This window comes from Schistocerca gregaria, chromosome 2 (genome assembly GCF_023897955.1).
Source record: "Schistocerca gregaria isolate iqSchGreg1 chromosome 2, iqSchGreg1.2, whole genome shotgun sequence".
NCBI lineage: Eukaryota > Metazoa > Arthropoda > Insecta > Orthoptera > Acrididae > Schistocerca > Schistocerca gregaria.
The window spans coordinates 409542238-409567775 of NC_064921.1; the positions used below are offsets into that span (position 1 = coordinate 409542238).

General features: G+C 44.0%; 1 protein-coding gene across 1 annotated transcript in view; it reads left to right on the top strand.

Moving 5' to 3' along the window:
* Nucleotides 1-25538, top strand: part of LOC126322885 (uncharacterized) — a 121683-nt gene that overhangs the window by 76628 nt on the left and 19517 nt on the right. The window contains exons 2-3 of the mRNA XM_049994592.1: nucleotides 17988-18178; nucleotides 23748-24137. Of these exons, the coding sequence (XP_049850549.1) occupies nucleotides 18002-18178; nucleotides 23748-24137 (567 nt within the window). The 5' untranslated portion in view covers nucleotides 17988-18001. The remainder of the gene's footprint in view (nucleotides 1-17987; nucleotides 18179-23747; nucleotides 24138-25538) is intronic.

The following is a 25538-nucleotide window of genomic DNA, read 5'->3' on the forward strand; positions in this document are numbered from 1 at the left end:
AGGGTTACACTCCTGTCACATTGAGCGCTTCTCTTCAGTCGTCGTTGGTCCCGTTCTTGCAGCATCTTCTTCGGCCCCAGAGATGTCGGAGATTTGATGATTTACCGGTTCCTGATATTCACGGTACACTCGTGAAGTGGTCGTACGGGAAAATCCCAATTTATCGCTAACTAGGAGATTCTGTGCCCCATCGCTCATGCGCCGACTATAAGCGCAATTGACACTTGTTGACGGCCCATCATTGAAATCTGCATCAATGTGAGGAAGGGTTACACTCCTGTCACATTGAGCGCTTCTCTTCAGTCGTCGTTGGTCCCGTTCTTGCAGCATCTTCTTCGGCCCCAGAGATGTCGGAGATTTGATGATTTACCGGTTCCTGATATTCACGGTACACTCGTGAAGTGGTCGTACGGGAAAATCCCAATTTATCGCTAACTAGGAGATTCTGTGCCCCATCGCTCATGCGCCGACTATAAGCGCAATTGACACTTGTTGACGGCCCATCATTGAAATCTGCATCAATGTGAGGAAGGGTTACACTCCTGTCACATTGAGCGCTTCTCTTCAGTCGTCGTTGGTCCCGTTCTTGCAACATCTTCTTCGGCCCCAGAGATGTCGGAGATTTGATGATTTACCGGTTCCTGATATTCACGGTACACTCGTGAAGTGGTCGTACGGGAAAATCCCAATTTATCGCTAACTAGGAGATTCTGTGCCCCATCGCTCATGCGCCGACTATAAGCGCAATTGACACTTGTTGACGGCCCATCATTGAAATCTGGATCAATGTGAGGAAGGTTTACACTCCTGTCACATTGAGCGCTTCTCTTCAGTCGTCGTTGGTCCCGTTCTTGCAGCATCTTCTTCGGCCCCAGAGATGTCGGAGATTTGATGATTTACAGGTTCCTGGTATTCACGGTACACTCGTGAAGTGGTCGTACGGGAAAATCCCAATTTATCGCTAACTAGGAGATTCTGTGCCCCATCGCTCATGCGCCGACTATAAGCGCAATTGACACTTGTTGACGGCCCATCATTGAAATCTGCATCAATGTGAGGAAGGGTTACACTCCTGTCACATTGAGCGCTTCTCTTCAGTCGTCGTTGGTCCCGTTCTTGCAGCATCTTCTTCGGCCCCAGAGATGTCGGAGATTTGATGATTTACCGGTTCCTGATATTCACGGTACACTCGTGAAGTGGTCGTACGGGAAAATCCCAATTTATCGCTAACTAGGAGATTCTGTGCCCCATCGCTCATGCGCCGACTATAAGCGCAATTGACACTTGTTGACGGCCCATCATTGAAATCTGGATCAATGTGAGGAAGGTTTACACTCCTGTCACATTGAGCGCTTCTCTTCAGTCGTCGTTGGTCCCGTTCTTGCAGCATCTTCTTCGGCCCCAGAGATGTCGGAGATTTGATGATTTACCGGTTCCTGATATTCACGGTACACTCGTGAAGTGGTCGTACGGGAAAATCCCAATTTATCGCTAACTAGGAGATTCTGTGCCCCATCGCTCATGCGCCGACTATAAGCGCAATTGACACTTGTTGACGGCCCATCATTGAAATCTGGATCAATGTGAGGAAGGGTTACACTCCTGTCACATTGAGCGCTTCTCTTCAGTCGTCGTTGGTCCCGTTCTTGCAGCATCTTCTTCGGCCCCAGAGATGTCGGAGATTTGATGATTTACCGGTTCCTGATATTCACGGTACACTCGTGAAGTGGTCGTACGGGAAAATCCCAATTTATCGCTAACTAGGAGATTCTGTGCCCCATCGCTCATGCGCCGACTATAAGCGCAATTGGAACTCATTTTGAGAGATTCGTCCAGTAAAACTAATGCTTTGATCTACACTGAAGAGCCAGAGAAACTGGTACACCTGTTTAATATCGTGTAGAGCCCCCGCGAGCACCCAGGAGCGCTGCAACACGACGTGACGTGGACTCGACTAATATCTGAAGTAGCGCTAGAGCGAACTGACACCATGAATCCCGCAGGGCTGTCCGTAAATCCGTAAGAGTACTTGGCGGTGGAGATCTCTTCTGAAAAGCACGTCCCATGGCATCCCAGATATGCTCAATAATGTTCATGTCATGGGAGTTTGGTGGCCAGCGGAATTGTTCCTGGAGTCACTTTGTGGCAATCCTGGACGTGTGGGATATCTCATTGTCCTACTGAATTTGCCCAAGTTCGTCGCAATGCTAACAGGACATGAATGGATGCAGGTGATCAGACAGGATGCTTACGTACGTGTCACCGGTCAGAGACATATCTAGGCGTATCAGGGGTCCAACATCACTCCAAATGCACACGCCCCACACCATTACAGAGCCTCCACATAGCTTGCCCTTGCCGACATGCAGGGTTCGTGGATTCATGAGGCTGTCTCCATACCCGTACACCGCAACATCTTTCCAGTCATCAACAGTCCCGTGTCGGTGTTCACATGCTCAGGCGATGCGCGAAGTCATCGAGGGCACAAAAGTGGGCCTTCGGCTCCGAAAGCCCATATCGATGATGTTTCGTTGAACAGTTCACACGCTGACACTTGCCGATGGTCCATCAAAGACATCTGCACCAATTTACGGAAGGGTTGCATTCTGTCACTTTGAACGATTCTCTTCATTCGTCGTTAGTCCCGTTCTTGCAGGATTTTTTTCCGGCTTCAGCGATGTCGGAGATTTGATGTTTTACCGGATTCCTGATATTCACGGCACGTTAGCGAAATGGTCATACGGGAAAAATCTCCACTTCATCACTAACTAGGAAATGCTTTGTCCCAGCGCTCGTGCGCCGACTGTAACACCACGTTCAAACTCACTTAAATCTTGATAACCTGTCATTGTAGGAGCAGTAACTGATCTAATAAGTTCACCAGACACTCGTTGTATATAGGTGTTGCAGACTATAGCGGCGTATTCTACCTGTATCTTTGGTGCTTCAGTATATCTAGTGGCGTATTCTACCCGTATCTTTGGTGCTTCAATATATCTAGCCGATAACAGACTCGGTTCCGAGTGACGCAAGTGACGACCATTTGAGTAAATGAGCAGCGGTTCAGCGGTTCAGTCTCGTGAAGTTAGTCTTCGTGCACACGGAGGCAGTTAGTTCGGAGATGACGTCATAGGACTGGCTGGCAAGTTTAAAACGAGTATACAGAACCGGTTTCTGATATATATATATATATATATATATATATATATATATATATATATATAGAGAGAGAGAGAGAGAGAGAGAGAGAGGTCAAAAACATTCTGAACATAAGGGTGTTGCAGGATGGCTTGAGCTGAACGTAGCATCCTTACGATTTACTTAGCATTGAAGTCAGCCGATTAGGCCGAGGTGCTCGCAAATTCAAGTAGCCCACACAGATATAATTAGTGGTAGTTGCTGTCACAGCCTTTGGCACGGGTTCGACGTTTGATATCGTCCTAATTTTTGTACCTCTCTCATGTTCGGGTTCAAGAAACGGAAGAATATGTTTAGCGGCACCGTCTGTAGAGGGCCGCTTACTTTGCTCGCCTAACGGCCTGATTGCCTAACTTCAGTGCTAATTAATGTGCAAGAGTACAGCGTATCGAATTTTTCTCTCAACAATGATTTGTCAGCACAACCTACCCGGCAACACCCTTACAAGCTTTTCAGACCGTTTCCGACCACCCTTCGTAAATATACGCAGGGTGTTCGTCCTAAGATTCATCTGGTGCAGTTTCTCGGACTCTTCGTCAGATATTTGTAATTCCATTTACGGAAAGTGAAGCTAGAATCAGCGTAAGCAAATACTGCTTATCTTTCATGCGACGCCCAGGGCTAAAGCGTCGGTTTGTTTCCCCTTATAAATAAAATAATTTTTAAAGTGAAATTTTATGTACACATTCGACAGAGCAGCCCCAGATTAGACTAGTATGATATTTGGTTTATCGATATGTATCAATTCATCACTGAACGTGAAGGTCGGAAGCTGTAAAGCACGACAGGTGACGATCTGTGGCAGATCTGACGACAGAGTACAATGCTGATGCAGGTACAACTGTCTCGCAGCAAACTGTGTCACGAATGTTACTGAAAATGAGGCTCCGCAACAGACAATCCCTACGTGTTCTTACGTTCACTCAACGTCATCATCAATGACGGTTGCAGTGGGCTCGGGATCTTCGATATTTGAGTGTGGATCATTGGAAATGTGTCGTCTGGTATGATGAATTATTACGTCAAGTCGAGAGTCGTGTTCATACACGCCGCCATCGGCTGCTCCAAGTATGCACTATGACTTGGGGGTGGACCAATGGCGGGCAGTATTATGTTAAGGGGTGCATTCGGTTGGACTTTCGTGGGCCCCGTGACACTGACAGCGACAGATGTGGACTACGTGAACGTTATTGTGGCCTACTCGCATTGCTTCCACATCTACATAATTAGTCTGCAATTCACAATTAAGTGAATGGCAGAGGGTTCATTTTAACCACCTTGAAGCTATTTCTCTACTGTTCCATTCTCCAACAGCGCACGGGAAGACAAACACACAGGGCCCTCCGTGCGAGCTATGATTTATTTTATTGTGACCACCATTTCTCTCTATGCAGGTGGGCTCCAACAAAATATTTTCGCCCTCTTAGGAGAAAGTTGGTGATTGAAACTTCATAAGGAGTTTCTGCTGCAGCGAAAAACGCTTTTGTATTAATCACTGCCATCCCAATTTGTGTACCATATCCGTTGAATTCTCTCTACTATTTCGCGATATTTGAACTTTTTCGATGTCCTCCGTCAATCCTGTCTGATGCAGATCCCAAAAGCACAACAGTACTCTAGAACAGGGAGGACAAGCGTAGTAGCAGTCTCTTTAGTACACCTGTTATATTTTCCAAGTGTTCTACCAAAAAATCGCAACCTTTGGTTTACTGCTTTCCAATGTGAGTTATTCGTAGCTGTAATCCCTAAGGATTTAGCTGAGCTTACAGCCTTTGGATATTTGTGATTTATCAAGTAAACGAAATTTAGCGGATTCCTTTTATTACCCGTGTGGATGACTTCATACCTTACATTACCTAGTCAACTGCCACTTGCCCAAATCATGTGACAATTCGTTTTGATCGTCTGAGGATAGCATCATCTCCAAACAATCTAAGAGGGCTGCTCAGATTGTCTCCTACATCGTTTATGTAGATCACGAACAACAGAGGGACTGTGCAACGCCAAACAGTACTTATGGTTTACTCGATGACTTTCCGTCAGTCATCACGGTGAGTTTTCTGACAGGAAATCACGAATACAGTCACATAACTGAGGCGATTCTTCATAGGCACGAAATTTGATTAGAAGTCGCTTGTCAGGAACGGTGTCAAAAGCCTTTTGGAAATCTAAAAATGTGGAACCAATTTGACGTTCGCCGTCGACAGCACCCATTACTTCGCGAGAATAAAGAGTTAGTTGTATTTCGAACGATATTTTCTGAATCCACTTTGGATATTCGTCAATAAAAAATCTTCTTCGAGGTAATTCATGATGTTCGAACACAGAATATCTTCCAAACTCCTACTGCATATCGACGTTAGTGAGGCGATTCATCATGTGGTGTGACTTGTGCTGCTTTCGAGTTTTGGGCGTGGATATTCCTACGAGCGAGCCGTTTTATATGATTGCTAAGTATGGAGCTACTGTTTCAACATATTCCAAAAGGAACTTTCTGGTACACTATCTGGACTGGTGGCCTTGCTTTCATTAGTTTTTTTAAGCTCCTTCACTACAGGGAGGATATCTGCTTCTAAGTTTCTCATATTGGTACTTGTTCTTGATTCGAATTCAACGCTATTTACTTCGCCTTCCTGTAAATTTCGAAAACCAATGGTTAGTAACTCTGCTTTAGTGGCACTGACGTCAACAACATTACCATTGTTATCGTGCAGTGAAGGATTGATTGCATCTTTCCGCTGGTGTACTTTACATACGGCTAGAATCTCTTTAGGCTTTCTGCCAGATTTCAAGAGAGTTTCAATATGGAAACTATCAAAATCATCTCGCGCTGAAGTTGGTGCTAAAATTCGAGCTTCTGTGAAACTTTGCCAATTTTGAGGATTTTGCTTGTTTAACATTTGGCATGCGTTTTTCGTTGCTTCAGTAACAATGTTCTGACCTGTTTTGGGTACTATGAGAGACCAGTGCCATCTCTTATTAAATTATTTGGTACATACTTCTAAATTGCCGTCGATACTGTTTCTGTGAATTTGCACTACATCTGGTCTACGCTTACACAGGTAGACTAGAAGAAGTGGAGATTGTCTCTTAGGAAGGCGTCAAGTGAACGTTTACTGCCTGTTTTAAATAGATGTATTTTTCGTTTATTTTTGGTGGGTTTTGATTTTATAGTATTTAGTATAGATAAACAACATTGTAAACACTAATACCTATATCTGTCATGATGCTCCCTATTTGGTCAGGATTATTTGTTGCTAAGAGGTAAAACAATGTTTCCGCAGCCATTTACACCCCGACTTGGCTTCTGAACTCGCTGTTGAAGATAATTTTCTGAGAAAGCATTCAGTACTATTTCGGAAAATGTTTTATGCCTACTACCGACTTTAAACATGTATTTTCGCCAACGTATCGGGGGTAGAGTTTAGTCACCACCAACTATCACTGTTTCAGTGGATTACTTATTTGAAATGAGACTCAAGTTTCCTTTAAACTGTTCAGGGAACTGTATCACCTGAGTGAACCAGTTGTCAAGTTTGACCTTTGCCCATACTAACTCGTAGGAACTATCTACATCAATTTCATTAGAAGGTAAACTATTTGTGACAGCAATAAACACTCCACCACCAACTGCATTTAATCCATCTTTTCTGAACACGGTCAGTTCCTTTGAAACAAATTTTGGCTGTACTTATTTCTGACTTAAGCCACATTTCCTTGCCTATAACAATTTCAGATTCAGTGCTTTCTATTAGCGCTTGGAGCTCTGCTTCTTTCCCAACACAGCTATGACAAAATGAAATTCATGTCTCTGCAATATCCTTTCTTCCAGAAGTGCTAGTTCTGCAAGTTTTGCAGGAGAGCTTCTGTGATGTTTGGGAGGTAGGACACGAGGTACTGGTGGAATTGAAGCTGTGAGGAATGGTCATGAGTCATGCTTGGGTAGCTCAGTTGGTAGAGACCTTGCCCGCGAAAGGCAAAGGTCCCGAGTTCGAGTCTCGGTCCTGGGCCAGTTTTAATCTGCCGGGGTCCGCAGCTCGTGGTTGTGCGGAAGCGTTCTCGCTTCCCACGCCCGGGTTCCCGGGTTCGATTCCCGGCGGGGTCAGGGATTTTCTCTGGCTAGTGATGACTGGGTGTTGTATGCTGTCCTTAGGTTAGTTAGGTTTAAATAATTCTAAGTTCTATGGGACTGATGACCATAGATGTTAAGTACCATAGTGCTCAGAGCCATTTTAATCTGCCGGGAAATTTCATAACAGCTATGGCAGTTTACAGCTACAAAATTATGTGGCGATACTGATGGACCAGTGTAGAGATAAGAATTAATCTACTTTGCTTATTTTCTTTCAGTTATGTAGTATGGTATAATATTTTGGGGTAACTCTACCCACTTTAGAAGGATATTTTTGCTTCAGAAACGGGCTCTTCGGGAAATAAGTTCTCGAACCTCTTGTAGACTCCTGTTCAAAAAAGTGTTTCGAATGGCTCTAAGCACTATGGGACTAAACATCTGAGGCCATCAGTCCCCTAGACTTAGAACTACTTAAACCTAACTAATCTAAGGACATCACACACATCCATGCCCGAGGCAGGATTCGAACCTGCGACCGTAGCAGCAGCGGGGTTCCGGGCTGAAGCGCCTAGAACCGCTTGGTCACAGCGGCCGGGTCCCTGTTCACAAGTCTGGGTATTTTGACCCTGGCCTCTCAATATGTATATTCTTTATGTTAATAGTATCAGGTTATTCCCTAGCATAAGCAGCTTTCACTCAGTTAATACTCGGCAGATGTCCAAAATTCATTTGACCCGGACTTACTTAACTTTACTGCAGAAAGGTGTGCAGTATAAGGCTGCATCCATTTTCAATAAGCTACTACAAGAATTCAGAAATCTTAGCAGTAATCCACGCGGTTTCAAATCGAAACTGAAGAGTTTCCTCATGGGTCACTCCTTCTATTCTCTTGAGAAGTTCTTGATTCTTATGCTATTTTGTTCACTGCGTTTACTTAAACTCATGGCTTGACTTTTTGGATACATAAACTTTTATTTTTATGTGTTATTACTTTTATGTTGTAATTTCATGTACTGGCACGTTTCATGACCTTGGAGAATTACTCCTCAATTTGGTCCTACGGAACTTGATGTATAAATAAATAAATAAATAAATATTGTAGATTGACATCCTCTCGACAACGAGTTCATTATTTAGGAGAGACAACGTCGAAATGACCAAGGATAGGCCTGGAAATCGATCATGTTCTTCTAAAAGAATCATCTCGGCGTCCGTTTCAAATAATTTAGGAAACCACATAAAACATAAAAATTTGAGTGACGAAATGGGGAGTCGAATTCTACTCCTTCTGAATGCGAGTGCAGCGTCTTAACCTCCGTGGCGTCTAGCTCAATGTAGTTGTAATGTCATTGGAGGACACTGTCTCAGTCACGGGCGTCAGCGCTTAGGTGAACCTGTGATTTCTTCAATAAGCTTGCTGTCGTTCAAAGATCCGGTCCAAAGGGAATTAAAACTACATTTCATATTGCTAACCTCTCAAACAACAAAAAGAAGTTTGCTGGTAATGTATCAGTGAAAAAGAATGGAAATTCATAAAACGACTGATGTTGGGATATCGATCCTTCTTTTCGTTCTCTTACTTTTCCTTACCCTTATCTTCCTCTCTTACTAGCATATTGCCTTTCCTTCCATCTTATATGTTTGTGCTACTACAAATAGTACATAATAGCCTTAATTGCTCCCTAAACTGAAAAATTGATGACAAGCTTAAGAAAGGGTTAGGATGGATAACAGGACAATTTTTTGATTACATATGCGGAGATGAATTAATCCGGAAAAAGATGAAGCCAGAGCGACTGCACTAGGACTTTGCACGAAATAATGAACAGACGCATCTATATGCCTTTTGTATGCTCGGATATCGGCTGACCGACCTTATTTTTTAAAATTTTCTTTGTGCTATTAACAAAAGTCCTACTAAACGTTTGGAAGGAGTGAGCTGCTAATTAATTTATTTCTTTGCTATTCCAATTAACTGACAATCGATGGATGGGAAATGTTGCTTCCCCTCCTCTTTTTTAAAATTTGTTAACAGTACTCTGTCTCACATATATCGTCATTATGCAAGTATAAAAATCAATCCTGCTTTTACTTTAGTCTTTCCCTGTTTACAGCCTTGCTTTCGGACTATTGCGGACGAGATTTAATGAAAGTACTGTCTGACACTGCACTTACCACGAGTCGGTACATATGGTTAACAGCTCAATTTAACTATAATAATTATGTGTTTCATGATCTAGGAACGAAATGAAACTCATCAGCAATCTGTCAGTACATTCTGTGCACTTACTGAGCCCGGTCCATAATAATAGCGTGATATTCAGAAATGTTTCGCCAACGCAGCTCAGAACAATGCATTTCGCCAGTCGCACGCATAATGAAATATAATGGATGTTCACAAAAAAAATTGTGTTCGCATTCTCTTTCACCACATTAGTACTGAACAGGAAATAAATAAATAAGAATAAACAAAAACGCTTGTATGATTAATAGAAGACTCGATTCTGAATTTCTTTATCAAGAAGAAGAAGAAGAAGTAGTAGTAGTAAAAGGAACACGCTGCCTTGTGGAATGCAACTGGATATATCATAGACATTTTGACCGAACCAAGATAATAGAGACCATGTAAATTACTCTATTACATACTCTTTGAACGTTATCAACATGACTCCTTTCAGTAACTGCCCCACTAGAGGAACGTATGTGGCGGAAAACCGTGGCTTACTTTGCAGTAGGGATACACACACAGTATATCAACTGAATTAAATTCTTTGAACCGATATGAATGGAATCAATGCCCTTCCGCCATTTCCGTTCCTGTGTAGGCGCCATTCCTGCATGAGAAAGTCTTTTATTTGTTCGAAACAAATATGAGAAAAGTGTAAGTGACCCCGAATTTTGGGTCGGTACTGCAGGCGAACTCGGATGCACAGATTATTCAAGACGACTGCTAACGATAAGCAGATCCGGATTTGAGTCACGGTCTGGCACACATACTCATTTTCCATGAAATACTGTCATGTACAGTTCGTAAAAAAGAGGCATTTACATCAGCAGCGTCGTCAATAAGAACTCCCACTTCACAATTGAAGCACCTTCATTGAGGTCACAAGAAGAAACTGCCAACCTCAGCAGCGTGTGTTACAGTTTATACATACATAGAATGTTCTAGAAAATTAAACTGTACGACAAATAAGTTCCAGAACTTTCCATAAATTGCATATCTTAAATGATAAATGATAAATAACTGTAAGATACAGGAATCGAGAACATGACCCCAATGTTGCTACCGAGCGACTATAAGCGCTACAACAATTTATTCCTGTGTCATTTTATTTGCTTCGCCTAGACCACTATTTCCTACTCTTCTTCTTCCTCTCTTTTTCTTTGTCATAGTTATTTTCTTCCTCTTACTACTAAAATTCTTTTTCGAAAAACTGCAACTCAAATTAGAAACAATTACAACTCTTTTTAGAAAAATTATAGCTCTTCGTGAAAACCAAGGCTCTTCTTAGAAGTAATTGAAACAGTTTTTCAGAAAAGTAACCTTCTTCCGTAAAAGCTAAACTGTTCCTCAGATGCAACGAAAACCGTTCTGTCGAAAAAAAAGTCTTCTTTGGGAACAAATAATATCTCTTCTTTGGGAAAAACAAAAATTCTTCATCGGAAAAAGTAAAAAAATTAGAGATACTAATACTGCTCTTCGAAAAGCACTATTAGCTCTTCTCTAAACGAAGAAATCCTTGAAAGCGTTCCCTAAAAATGTCGCCTGCCTATTGTACACTAACCATTGTTAGCAAGAGAGAGTTATTCTTTCCATTTTCTGCGTATTGCATTTTCTGCTTGTAAAGCGTAACCTACGAGGTGTCCAGGAATCGGAGGGTATGCATTAGTTTTCCTCCGTGGGAAGAACTTCCAACTCTACGTAAGAAATGTTTCGAGCTTCATATACCCGCATTTTTGCCTCGTAGAATTCCAAATGCGATATTGCTCATCACAAACGAATAAATGCTGCATCTAAGTATCAGCTTCTTTTATTTTAAAACATTTTTCCTAAGTGCTTATTGCGTCTGTTACCAACTCATACCATATGCTTCGTACGTTCATGAGAAAAATGGATCTTCAATTTTCCGCAAACAGTTGACACCCTACAACACCCACCAATAGTCATTACTCTACCACTCTAAGCCACGGAATTAGAAAAGACACAAATGATGTTTATCATAATAGCGAAAATACAAAAGAATAATAGTGTATATAGCACATATGATATTATTACATCACATAATTATAGAACATGAGTTCACTCAGTCACGAGAAAAATACATGTACCGTCATAAGATTTAAAAAAGAAAAAAATAAAAACAATTCTCATGAATTCCCATTCAAGTTCTCGAATGAAGAAGTCGACTGAAATAAAATTAACAAACTGGCACACACATGTGAATCGTGGATCTGATTCAAAGTGGAATCTCACCTAGCTCTTTTACTACTATTGTTTTTAAATTACAATACATGGCATGCTCCCCTGGTTTGTAACAGAAAAACAAAAAATATTATTTAGATATTTATGTCGTATGTGATGACCGAAGTTGTCATCAGACAGTACCACGCGAACGACACACCTTTCACTGAATGTACATCAACTTGTACGAGAATATGCCACCACCAAGAGGACATACACATGATAGATCTGTGTAAGAAGGGAAAAATATTCGTTTTACGAGTAAAAGTTTACGGTAGGCAACAAATTGTTACTTGTACAAATTCAGCCAATAATTACTGAGGCAGAATTATTCGGCAGATGCTTTCAGTACATACCATGGATGGTAAAGTTTTTAGCGCAATGATATCCATATCCAAAAAATTCAGTTTTTTTCTAATAAGATTGTTATCAAATCTATCACGTAGCTATTGCTAGCATTATACACACCGTATGTGCTTTGTGAGCTTTTTTCCTTTTGATTTGCTATTACTAGCTTAGTCTCAAAGGTTGCAACATACAGGTTGGGAAAATGGAACTGGCCCGGAAAATATTTCATACGCCTTAAGATAAGGATCTCAACTGAGGTCATATGCCCCTGATGTTCGTGATGTAAGTTAGGTTGCGTATCTTAACCTGCATTAAAGACTTTCCGGGTCAATTTCATTTTGCCCACGATGTACTTATTTCCTCACAGTAGCCAAGGAAAGAAAAAGAAAACAGCCCGTTGCGTCAACATCTCGGATTTTTTTCTGGAACTGCTCATGACCAACTAAGATGTCGATAAAAGAAATCAGTAAGATACAACAAATCTCTAAGCATACACAGATAGCTGAGCACAGTCAAGAGGATGAACGGTTTACAAGTCTGAGTTTCCTGATAAAACGATATTTGTTTCACGTTGGTACACATTCCCTCCCTTTAAGTTACGTGGCCTGTGTCTTCATCAACATGGCTTAATATACACTCCTGGAAATGGAAAAAAGAACACATTGACACCGGTTTGTCAGACCCACCATACTTGCTCCGGACACTGCAAGAGGGCTGTACAAGCAATGATCACACGCACGGCACAGCGGACACACCAGGAACCGCGGTGTTGGCCGTCGAATGGCGCTAGCTGCGCAGCATTTGTGCACCGCCGCCGTCAGTATCAGCCAGTTTGCCGTGGCATACGGAGCTCCATCGCAGTCTTTAACACTGGTAGCATGCCGCGACAGCGTGGACGTGAACCGTATGTGCAGTTGACGGACTTTGAGCGAGGGCGTATAGTGGGCATGCGGGAGGCCGGGTGGACGTACCGCCGAATTGCTCAACACGTGGGGCGTGAGGTCTCAACAGTACATCGATGTTGTCGCCAGTGGTCGGCGGAAGGTGTACGTGCCCGTCGACCTGGGACCGGACCGCAGCGACGCACGGATGCACGCCAAGACCGTAGGATCCTACGCAGTGCTGTAGGGGACCGCACCGCCACTTCCCAGCAAATTAGGGACACTGTTGCTCCTGGGGTATCGGCGAGGACCATTCGCAACCGTCTCCATGAAGCTGGGCTACGGTCCCGCACACCGTTAGGCCGTCTTCCGCTCACGCCCCATCATCGTGCAGCCCGCCTCCAGTGGTGTCGCGACAGCCGTCAATGGAGGGACGAATGGAGACGTGTCGTCTTCAGCGATGAGAGTCGCTTCTGCCTTGGTGCCAATGATGGTCGTATGCGTGTTTGGCGCCGTGCAGGTAAGCGCCACAATCAGGACTGCATACGACCGAGGCACACAGGGCCAACACCCGGCATCATGGTGTGGGGAGCGATCTCCTACACTGGCCGTACACCTCTGGTGATCGTCAAGGGGACACTGAATAGTGCACGGTACATCCAAACCGTCATCGAACCCATCGTTCTACCATTCCTAGACCGGCAAGGGAACTTGCTGTTCCAACAGGACAATGCACGTCCGCATGTATCCCGTGCCACCCAACGTGCTCTAGAAGGTGTAAGTCAACTACCCTGGCCAGCAAGATCTCCGGATCTGTCCCCCATTGAGCATGTTTGGGACTGGATGGAGCGTCGTCTCACGCGGTCTGCACGTCCAGCACGAACGCTGGTCCAACTGAGGCGCCAGGTGGAAATGGCATGGCAAGCCGTTCTACAGGACTACATCCAGCATCTCTACGATAGTCTCCATGAGAGAATAGCAGCCTGCATTGCTGCGAAAGGTGGATATACACTGTACTAGTGCCGACATTGTGCATGCTCTGTTGCCTGTATCTATGTGCCTGTGGTTCTGTCAGTGTGATCATGTGATGTATCTGACCCCAGGAATGAGTCAATAAAGTTTCCCCTTCCTGGGACAATGAATTCACGGTGTTCTTATTTCAATTTCCAGGAGTGTATTTGAAATCTAGTAAGATAAGGCAGCTGTTTCCAAAAAAAAGCCATAACACGCAACCTGCGAGAAAATTTGTGTGAACATGTTCATTTTAGAAAAATCAGACTATCCTAGGTACCACATGGAACGTGGAGTCCAGTATACTTGAGTGTTTCACTAGGGTCTTTTGAATTCCGCCCCCTAAGACGAACCTGTGATGCGTATGGGGATTTTAACTGACCGTACTTCATATAATTAGGAGAGATAGAGGCTCTTCTGTTATAGGAGGACCTGCCCACCATATTTTGCAATAATAAAAGTAATTGGAACGCTTGCATTCTGTGAGCCCACATTCGTAAAACAATAGAATGAAAAACTATCGAATTTAGGAAGAAATGGAAATCGGAATATACAGCAGAGGAATGTTGCGGGTTCAGATTATATCTACCTACCTCTCAAGAACAAATTGAATTAAATTTTATCCGAAACAATATGATTTTGACGATCGAAATGTCCAACCAAAAGATAGAAAAACATTTTAAATCTCTGACGTAATGGGAAGTGATAGGGTTGGGTTGAGCTATGCGCGATCGCAATTTTTAAAGTTTGCCAAATAACATACCAAGATATTTAAAATTACAATCAACCTCAAAACTTAGAGAAAAAAATACCAATACCGTATAAAAATCCAATATTAAATGGAAGGCTAACAAAAAGCTAGAAAGGTTGGACTGCATTACAGTTTTCCGCGGTGTAACAATTTCGGATAATAGAATTCGGTATTTTAGCTTTCTCTCTGTTCTCTTTCGTTTCGGTGCCTATATGGTCACTGAGTGACTGAACAGATGATTTCGACCAGCTTGCCGTTTTTGTGTAAGATCTCTTATCGTTCTTTAGTCAGATCAGGTAACAAAATTTTTAACTTTCAAAGTCATTGAACGCGTTTCTCATTTACCTCCTTATACTTATTTTCGGTTCGTTCAGTTGTGTTTGTCTGTTACGTTTTGACTTTTCTCGAATCTGTGATGAAGCTCTCTTTGTTTATGTAGCAGTTCTCAAACACGGTTATTAAACCACGGTAGTGAGACGTAGCGCCGTATACCGATCCTGCCTTGGAGGCGGTTAAGTGGGAGATGTGTCTCAGAGCTGGATAGTGACAGATGGTGACGCGAGACTGGACGCGCACGAAGTTTATGTATCAGCCGATAGAAGACAATCTTGGATAGGGGAACTGTGACTTTAGTTTCGATTGCGCCCATTAGAGTGCACTAAAGTAATAGAATGTTTTTCATAAACTGTTCTAGTATGTTCATAAAGTGGTATTATGTCTTTTTGTGTAGGTAAAGAGCTATAAATGTGTTTTAGCAGTATGAATGATGCGTGAGTGTGGTTTAAGGTTAATATGAAGTTAATTGTTTAACGAGTTATGTAGTGGGATTTAGTGTGGGAACATTTCGAAGAAGTATGGATGTGGACAAAGGGGATTATTGTAGAACAGATTTGTAACGTAAGTTTATGGTAAAGGAAAAGTTAATTCAGATATAAATAACAATAGAAAATAACTTTATGCATAAACAAAACTTCAACATATTAGATAATTACATAGGTAAAAAAAAGTGCAGTAATTAGGTTTACTATTTTGCGATTGGTTATTGATGAAAAGCGCGGACTGACGCGGGAGAATGTTGTTTTGCTCTAGGCTGTTGAGTAAACTGACCAGTGGTAAAGCAGTATTCTTCACGCGCCTTTCTCTGCTGGTAGAGAAGACTTAGAGTATTCTATAGAAGAGTGGGAGCCTAGCCATGAAACAGTTCGGACGTGTGTAGTAGTAGTTCGATGGAAACAATAAGTTGCCCGATCTAGCAGTGTTTCATACATCAAAAGTGTGGTAAAGTGACGGCATAATTATTCCGATGAGCGTGTAGAAATTTCGGAATTTTTAAGTGAATTTTGTGACGAGAAAAGACATATATTCCGCGTGGCATATTGAGCAGGTTGGTGGCTAAAACCTTTGACTTCATTTGATGCCGACAGACTTAATATTTCGCGAGCATTCTTAATCAAAAACAATCAGTATTTTTGTAGCTTTTACGTTTTCGGGAAATGCAACACCATAAACTTGCTAACGTGAGGGAAAGGGATTGTGAGTGACTGTGTTAAGACTAGCACGGGCTTGGCAGTGATACTTGTTCACCTAAGTTTCAGAATATATTAATTGTGGACAACATTTGCAATCTTTCATTTCGTGTGAAAACTTTCTCCCGAAACGTAGATTAGTGATTTCAATTGCAGCCTGGTTCACATCGAAGTACAGTAGGTTTCGCTCGGCCTCCCTACTGATGATATGCTGAGAGAATGTTCACAGGTAGGTGCTGGTTCGTCGTAAAGGGACTGAAAGAAAGGCGCCGCCGCAGTGGGTCTTAAGATCTTGCTGGGAACGTATGTCTGTGGCATTTCGAACTTTTTCTTTTTTGCTCCTCATCTTCGTCCTCAGCACTAAATATCTGATGCTGAGTACCGAGATCTACATGTACGTTATTACTTTGCAATTCACATTTAAGTGCTTGGCAGAGGGTTCATCGAACCACAATCATACTATCTCTCTACCATTCCACTCCCGAACAGCGCGCGGGAAAAACGAACACCTAAACCTTTCTGTTCGAGCTCTGATTTCTCTTATTTTATTTTGATGATCATTCCTACCTATGTAGGTTGGGCTCAACAAAATATTTTCGCATTCGGAAGAGAAAGTTGGTGACTGAAATTTCGTAAATAGATCTCACCACGACGAAAAATGTTTTTGCTTTAATGACTTCCATCCCAACTTTCGTATCATATCTGCCACACTTTCTCCCCTATTACGCGATAATACAAAACAAGCTGCCCTTTTTTGCACCCTTTCGGTGTCCTCGGTCAGTCCCACCTGGTAAGGATCCCACATCGCGCAGCAATATTCTAACAGAGGACGAACGAGTGTAGTGTAAGCTGTCTCTTTAGTGGGCTTGTTGCATCATCTAAGTGTCCTGCCAGCGAAACGCAACCTTTGGCTCGCCTTCCCCACATGTGGTCTTTCCAACTGAAGTTGTTCGTAATTTTAACACCCAGGTGCTTAGTTGAATTGACAGCCGTGAGAATTGTACTATTTATCGAGTAATCGAATTCCAGCGGATTTCTTTTGGAACTCATGTGGATCACCTCACACTTATCGTTATTTAGCGTCAACTGCCACCTGCCACACCATACAGCAATCTTTTCTAAATCGCTTTGCAACTGATAGTGGTCTTCGGATGACCTTACTAGACGGTAAATTACAGCATCATCTGCGAACAACCTAAGAGAACTGCTCACATTGTCACTCAGGTCATTTATATAGATCAGGAACAGCAGAGGTCCCAGGACGCTTCCCTGGGGAACACCTGATATCACTTCTGTTTTCCTTGGTGATTTGCCGTCTGTTACTACGAACTGCGACCTTCCTGATAGGAAATCACGAATCCAGTCGCACAACTGAGACGATACCCCATAGCTCCGCAGCTTGATTAGAAGTCGCTTGTGAGGAACGGTGTCAAAAGCTTTCCGGAAATCTAGAAATACGGAATCAACTTGAGATCCCCTGCCGATAACGGCCGTTACTTGTGCGTTGCGCAAGAGCGATGTTTTCTGAAAGCATGCTGATTACGTATCAATAGATCGTTCCCTTCGAGATACTCTGCAAATCTGTATCCTGCACACGGGCAAACAGGTGCTAGGACAGGCAGTGAGTGTAGGAATTGGGATGTGGAACTGAGTTGATGAGTCTTGGCACTGTTTGACGTATGTTACGTTGATCAGACTTGGCACTGTGTGATGTATTTTACCGCTTGCTCTGCAGGCCCCTTGGACGGCATGAAGACGGCGACGCCTCTGGCTGTGCTCCTGGCGGCGTGCGTGGCGCGGTGCGGCGCCGGCATGTGGCCGCAGCCGCAGCCGCAGCCCATGTTCGGCAGCGCGCCGCCACTCGTCAACCGCAAGGTGCACGCCAGCTACATCAACAGCTCCGCGGGGCCCATCCGAGTTGTTCAGGCAAGTCTCACACCGAGGCAGCACCGCTAGCTTTGCAAATCAACGCCTGGGTGTTCATCTGGCATAGCGCAGTACTGTAGAAAGTCGCCTCTCATTTCCTCAACGTACACTACTGGCCACTAAAATTGCTACACCAAGAAGAAATGCAGATGATAAACGGGTATTCATTGGACAAATATATTATACTAGAACTGACATGTGATTACACTTTCACACAATTTGGGTGCGTAGATCCTGAGAAATCAGTACCCAGAACAACCACCTCTGGCCGTAATAACGGCCTTGATACGCCTGGGCATTGAGTCAAACAGATCTTGGATGGCGTGTACAGGTACAGCTGCCCATGCACCTTCAACACAATACCGTAGTTCATCAAGAGTACTAGAGTATTGTGACGAGCCAGTTGCTCGGCCACCATTGACCAGACGTTTTCAATTGGTGGGAGATCTGGAGAATGTGCTGGCCATGACAGCAGTCGAACATTTTCTGTATCCAGAAAGGCCCGTACAGGACCTGCAACATACGGTCGTGCATTATCCTGCTGAAATGTAGGGTTTCGCAGGGATCGAATGAAGGATAGAGCCACGGGTCGTAACACATCTGAAATGTAACGTCCACTGTTCAAAGTGCCGTCAATGCGAACAAGAGGTGACCTAGACGTGTAACCAATGGCATCCCATACCATCTCGCAGGGTGATAACGCCAGTATGGCGATGACGAATACACGCTTCCAATGTGCGTTCACTGCGATGTCGCCAAACACGGATGCGACCATCATGACGCTGTAAACAGAACCTGAATTCATCCGAAAACATGATGTTTTGCCATTCATGCACCCAGGTTCGTCGTTGAGTACACCATCGCAGGCGCTTCTGTCTGTGATGCAGCGTCAAGAGTAACCGCTGCCATGGTCTCCGAGCTGATATTCCATGCTGCTGCAAACGGCGTCGAACTGCAGATGGTTGTTGTCTTGCAAACGTCCCCATCTGTTGACTCAGGGATCGAGACGGCGCTGCACGATCCGTTACAGTCATGCGGATAAGATGCCTGTCATCTCGACTGCCAGTGATACGAGGCCGTTGGGATCCTGTACGGCGTTCCGTATTACCCTCCTGAACCCACCGATTCCATATTCTGCCAAAAGACGTTGGATCTCGACCAACGCGAGCAGCAATGTCGCGATACGATAAACCGCTATCGCGATAGGCTACAATCCTTTTATCAAAGTCGGAAATGTGATGGTACGCATTTCTTCTCCTTCCACGGGGCATCACAACAACGTTTCACCAGGCAACGCCGGTCAACTGTTATTTGTGTATGAGAAATCGGTTGGAAACTTTTCTCATGTCAGCACGTTGTAGGTGTCGCCTTGTGTGAATGCTCTGAAAAGCTATTCATTTGCATATCACAGCATCTTCTTCCTGTCGGTTAAATTTCGCGTCTGTAGCACGTCATGTTCGTGTGTATCAATTTTAATGGCCAGTAGTGTATGTTATTAAACTTTCCTTGTTTGAAGCCACATTCCAGCTCCATACATAAATATGTTATACAGCACATTGTGAAATATTCTTTACCTAGTCTCCAGTCGAATATTTGTTATTTAATTTTGTCCTATGCAAAACTTCAGTAGATCTGTTCCCCATTGCTATTCTGGAACTAATATTCTTAAATTTAATAAAAACAGTCTCTATGTCACAGTCTTTTATTAAAAAATATAACCGGTTTCGGCCTCTAGTAGTAGACTACAGTCTGAGCTGACCAAGGCAGTCTTGTACAGGCATTCCAAGTGTTATCATCGTCAGCCGGATACTATATTATGTGAAGACGCCTACTACTAGAGGCCGAAACCGGTCATATTTTTCATATAAGAATGTGCGATCGAGACTGTTTTTTACTAATTTTGCTTAACTGACAGTTGGCTGTTTCCCAGTAATGAAATCAACAATTAATGATATCCTTGCTACACGTACAGTAATTACTTTGTATTGTTGCCAAATATTTGTACCTTCTACAGGATTTTATTTCCCCTTCATATGCGTCAGTTTTCACCAAATATTATCCAATACACATACACTGACACTTGTCCAGATTTGTCCCAAACCCATTTTCCTTTGCTCTACTTTAATCTTTCTTAGCGTGTATACTATATCCTCCTCCTCTTGAGAGAATATTACCTGGCCATCTGCAAATAAAAGGCAATGAAGAGTATCGCTACCCATACCTGAACATTTCTTGAATCAGCCGTTCAGCGCCTGTTACAAATAAATGTTAAAGTAGTCAAACAATGGAAAATTCAGGATGGAATGTAACTATATAATACCTTGTTGGGGAGAAAATTACAATAATGGAAATGGGCAGTATGAGAAGATATGTAAGTCTGCAGGCTTTCGTGGCCGTTGTCACTAAAGTTAAAATATTTATATAATATACAGGGTGTTTCACTAAATGTGCTTGCCTCTGTAAGTTACGAACTAATAGGCGACGGAAATATTTATTGCAGTAGACCATCATAAGAAACGTTACAATGTCTGCTGAGCTATGAACATAGTTTATTGTGTTATTATCCAAAGAATTACAGCAAAAAGATACAATTTTTTAAATGGAACAATAGTTTTTTTCTATCACGCAGTAGAATCAGTAACACCAGCGGTGTATACATCAATTTAAATTACATTCCTATCACTTTTAGTTTGGAAGCTACACCCTTCAAAGTTTCAGAGGAAGATACCACACGCAGTACATAATACATGGCTGTGTGGTGGGTGACGGATGTTCTGGCGGTGGGAAGTTGATTTAAATGAGATGTTCAAATTTTTGTCCATGTTCCTGAATGCACAATGCAATTCGTCTTCTAAAGGATCTGCAGACGAGGTGTAACATCGCCGCTGTCACGGAGCAAAATGCGTCCTCGATGCGCCGTTTTAGATCATCTGGGGATGTGGACTCAGTGACATAAACACGATCCTTTAGATATCACCACAAAAAGAAATCTAATGGTGTTCAATCGAGCAACCTTGCGGGCCATGTATTTTAGGACCATGGCGCCCGAACCCCCTTCCTGCAAACCTGTTGTTTAGTTCTTCCACAACAGCACCCGCAGAGCCCGCATCTCGTGGTCGTGCGGTAGCAATCTCGCTTCCCACGCCCGGGTTCCCGGGTTCGATTCCCGGCGGGGTCAGGGATTTTCTCTGCCTCGTATGGCTGGGTGTTGTGTGATGTCCTTAGGTTAGTTAGGTTTAAGTAGTTGTAAGTTCTAGGGGACTGATGACCATAGATGTTAAGTCCCATAGTGCTCAGAGCCATTTGAACCATTTGAAGCACACGCAGAATGGGTTGGGTGACCATCGTGCTGCATCCACATATGGACTCTCGTGTGTAGACACACTTGTTCAAGGAGACCACCCAAATTGTCGACTATAAACGCGCGATATAACTAGCCTGTCGCCTGTCATTCACCTGTCACTGGGCCGCGCGGGATTAACCGAGCGGTCTGAAGCGCTGCAGTCATAGACTGTGCGGCTGGTCCCGGCGGAGGTTCGAGTCCTCCCTCGGGCATGGGTGTGTGTGTTTGTCCTTAGGATAATTTAGGTTAAGTAGTGTGTAAGCTTAAGGACTGATGACCTTAGCACTTACGTCCCATAAGATTTCACACACATCTGAACATTTCACTGTACCTGGGAAGTAGTATGGACCGATGATTTCATCCCCAAGGATTCCCTACTATACATCAATAGACCACCTACGGTGAGGGTCGACAGGTCTTACCCACCGAGGTTTGTGTGCGGCTCAGTAGTGCATGTTATGGTGATTCACCGCAACATAATTTGTGAACATGGACTCATCAGAGAACGTAACACCTTGTAAAGACTCCAGTTTGAAATTACGCATGGCTCATTCACAGAATGTAACTCTCGCAAGGAAATCGTTCCCATGCAGCTCCTGATTCAGTGACAGGTCGTACGGGTGAAACCTGTGTCCGTGTAGCATACGACACACAGATGTGAGACTGACACGGGCGACTGCAGCAACGGCTCGTAAGCTGACATGAGGATCGTTGTATACTGCAACTAAAACAAACACCTCCGTCTCCTCGCTTCTTGCAGTTCTTCGCCTGTTACTGCGGCGCATGACCAAGCTGCCTGTTTCCCAAAGTCGTTGGTCAGCACGTAAGAACGTAATGGCTGCCGGAGCTCTTCGCCAAGGTATCTCACGGCGTACGCCATGGCTGCTTCAGTGGCATCGTGTCGGCGCTCGCCGAGCATCAGCAACATGTCAACGTACTCGTTGTTCATGTATGCCATCTTTATCTGATTTCAGTAACTGTGTCATATTGGGCCCCGTTTGCTTGTGCGGCTCGAACTGTCGGCTATACGGCCGTGGGTGGTGAGAGGCGGCAGTCTCACAGCGCATCCAGGAAGCTTCTCGCTCCGTGACACCGGCGACGTTACGACTCTGCCACACCACACTTAGAAAGCCCATTGCGTTATGCACGCCGTGTGTGGTATCTGCCCCAGAAACTTTGAAGGGTTGTAGCTCCCAAACTAAAAGTGTCAGGAACGTAATTTAAACTATACACAGCTAGTGTTACTGATTCCAGTGCATGATAGAAACAACTACTGTTCCATTTAAAAAAATTGTATATTTTTGCTGTAACTCTTTGGATAATAACACAATAACCTATGTTAATAGCTCCGCAGACAGTGTAATGTTTCCAGAATGAGATTTTCACTCTGCAGCGGAGTGTGCGCTGATATGAAACTTCCTGGCAGATTAAAACTGTATGCCGGACCGAGACTCGAGCTCGGGACCTTTGCCTTTCGCGGGCAAGTGCTCCACCAACTGAGCTACCCAAGCAAGACTCACGCCCCGTCCTCACAGCTTTACTTCTGCCACTACCTCGACTGCTACCTTCCAAACTTTACAGAAGTTTCTAGAAACATCCCCCAGGCTGTGGCTAAGCCATGTCTCCGGAATATCATTTCTTTCAGAAGTGCTAGTTCTGCATGGTTCGCAGGAGAGCTTCTGTAAAGTCTGGAAGGTAAGAGACGAGATACTGGCTGAAGTAAAGCCGCGAGCACGGGGCGTGAGTCGTGCTTGGCTAGCTCAGTTGGTAGAGCACTTGCCCGCGAAAGGCAAAGGTCCCGAGTTCGAGTTTCGGTCCGGCACACAGTTTTAATCTGCCAGGAAGTTTCAGTGTAACGTTTCATATGGTGACCTACCTCAATAAATATTTCCGTCGCCTATTACTTCGTAACTTACAGAGGCAAACACATTTAGTGAAACACCCTGTATATTGTTAAACAAAGTAGTTGACTTCCCACAACCTTGTTTTGGACCAGTGTCAGCGAAAATGCGTCGGGTACCCTGTTTCTCATTTTAATAATTACTTTTGTATTCTTGTATACCTTTTAAACAAGTTAATCCATTTTTCTTTCACACTAACCGTTTTCAAGACTTCCCGTACTTTTGCTGTAGGGATATGATCATTTCTGTAGGCTCACAGAGGTCACGTATACAGTTATATTTGTATGTCTTGACTGTGCAATCACTGAAGTAACGTCACGCCCAGGTGGTGAACGTGAACGTGCTGCCGGTGCGCGTGTCGCCGCCGCAGGGCCGCGACGTCGAGGCGGTGGAGGAGCACGACAACAGCATCCCGGCCTTCGGCAGCGACGACCGCCGCACGCAGGTCGACGTCTTCGTCAACGACCCGCCCCCGCAGCTGCCGCTGCCGCCCCCGCCGCCCCCGCAGCCGGGCCGCCGGCCGCCGCCGCTGCGCCTCACCGACTACGTGCCCTTCCTGGACTCGAACCGCGTGCCGCAGCAGCCGGCCGCCAGGGACGGCCACTTCCTGCTGCCGCTAGCCGCCTACAGCCACGACGCCGAGCTGCACGATGACTACCTCGACCAGATCGTAGACTTTGCGCTGGAGATCATCTGCAGGGGGATCCACGCTAAGGTGCGGCTTTTGTTTCCACTGTCACCTCTCATGAACATTTTTGTTTTTTTTTGCTTGAAATCTCCTGTCGTTTACATGACTCAGTAATAGTTATTTTGGAAGAAAGTGGAAACGGAATTTGTGACTGTTATAAGCAATGCAGGTACGTCCAAACTTTCAGGAAACATTCCTCACACACAAAGAAAGAAAATATGTTATGTGGACATGCGTCCGGAAACGCTTACTTTCCATGATAGAGCTCATTTTATTACTTCTCTTCAAATCACATTAATCATGGAATGGAAACACACAGCAACAGAACGTACCAACGTGACTTCAAACACTTTGTTACAGGAAATGTTCAAAATGTCCTCCGTTAGCGAGGATACATGCATCCACCTTTAGTCGCATGGAATCCCTGATGCGCTGATGCAGCCCTGGAGAATGGCGTATTGTATCACAGCCGTCCACAATACGAGCACGAAGAGTCTCCACATTTGGTTCCGGGGTTGCGTAGACAAGAGCTTTCAAATGCCCCCATAAATGAAAGTCAAGAGGGTTGAGATCAGGAGAGCGTGGAGGCTATGGAATTGGTCCGCCTCTACCAATCCATCGGTCACCGAATCTGTTGTTGAGAAGCGTACGAACACTGAAATGTGTAGGAGCTCCATCGTTCATGAACCACATGTTGTGTCGTTCTTGTAAAGGCACATGTTCCAGCAGCACAGGTCCCGTATGAAATCATGATAACGTGTTCCATTGAGCAGTACATACTGACGAAACTAAAATGAACTCTAACATGGAAATTATGCGTTTCCGGACATATGTCCACATAACATCTTTTCTTTATTTGTGTGTGAGGAATGTTTCCTGAAAGTTTGGCCGTACCTTTTGTAACACCCTGTAGATGATGGATACATGCTGAACAAAAGGAGAGTCAGTGATGAATGAACATGATGCTGATTGTGTTTTTTTTCATTAAGCTAAATCGTCTAACAACCAAATGAGCATGGTGTCAAACACACAAAAGAGGCAGGAGGCCCCTACCACCAGGTAATTGCTGTTGTGCAATAAGGTGACCTGCTAGCACGCAACAAGTGTACAGAGTCGTCACACAGCCCAAATAGGGTTAGGCAACAGCTGTGACAAAAATACAGGGTGCCCAGCAAAGGACTCCCTGATTTTGAAATTAAATAACATTAAAGCAAAGATCGATAGAAAACGCAACAAGTTGTACGCTTATTTTGAACGCTGTAAAAATTTTATACAGTACTTTCGAAGTTGTCGTTACAAAAGCTTCTAACACGTGGCGCTGTAATCGCAATACCTAGTGCTTATAGATAGTACTCCGAAGCCTTGAGCAATCATTTTCATCGCTGAAGCATGTAAGGAAGTTAGCGTGCGGAAGAAAGAGGTTGAAAT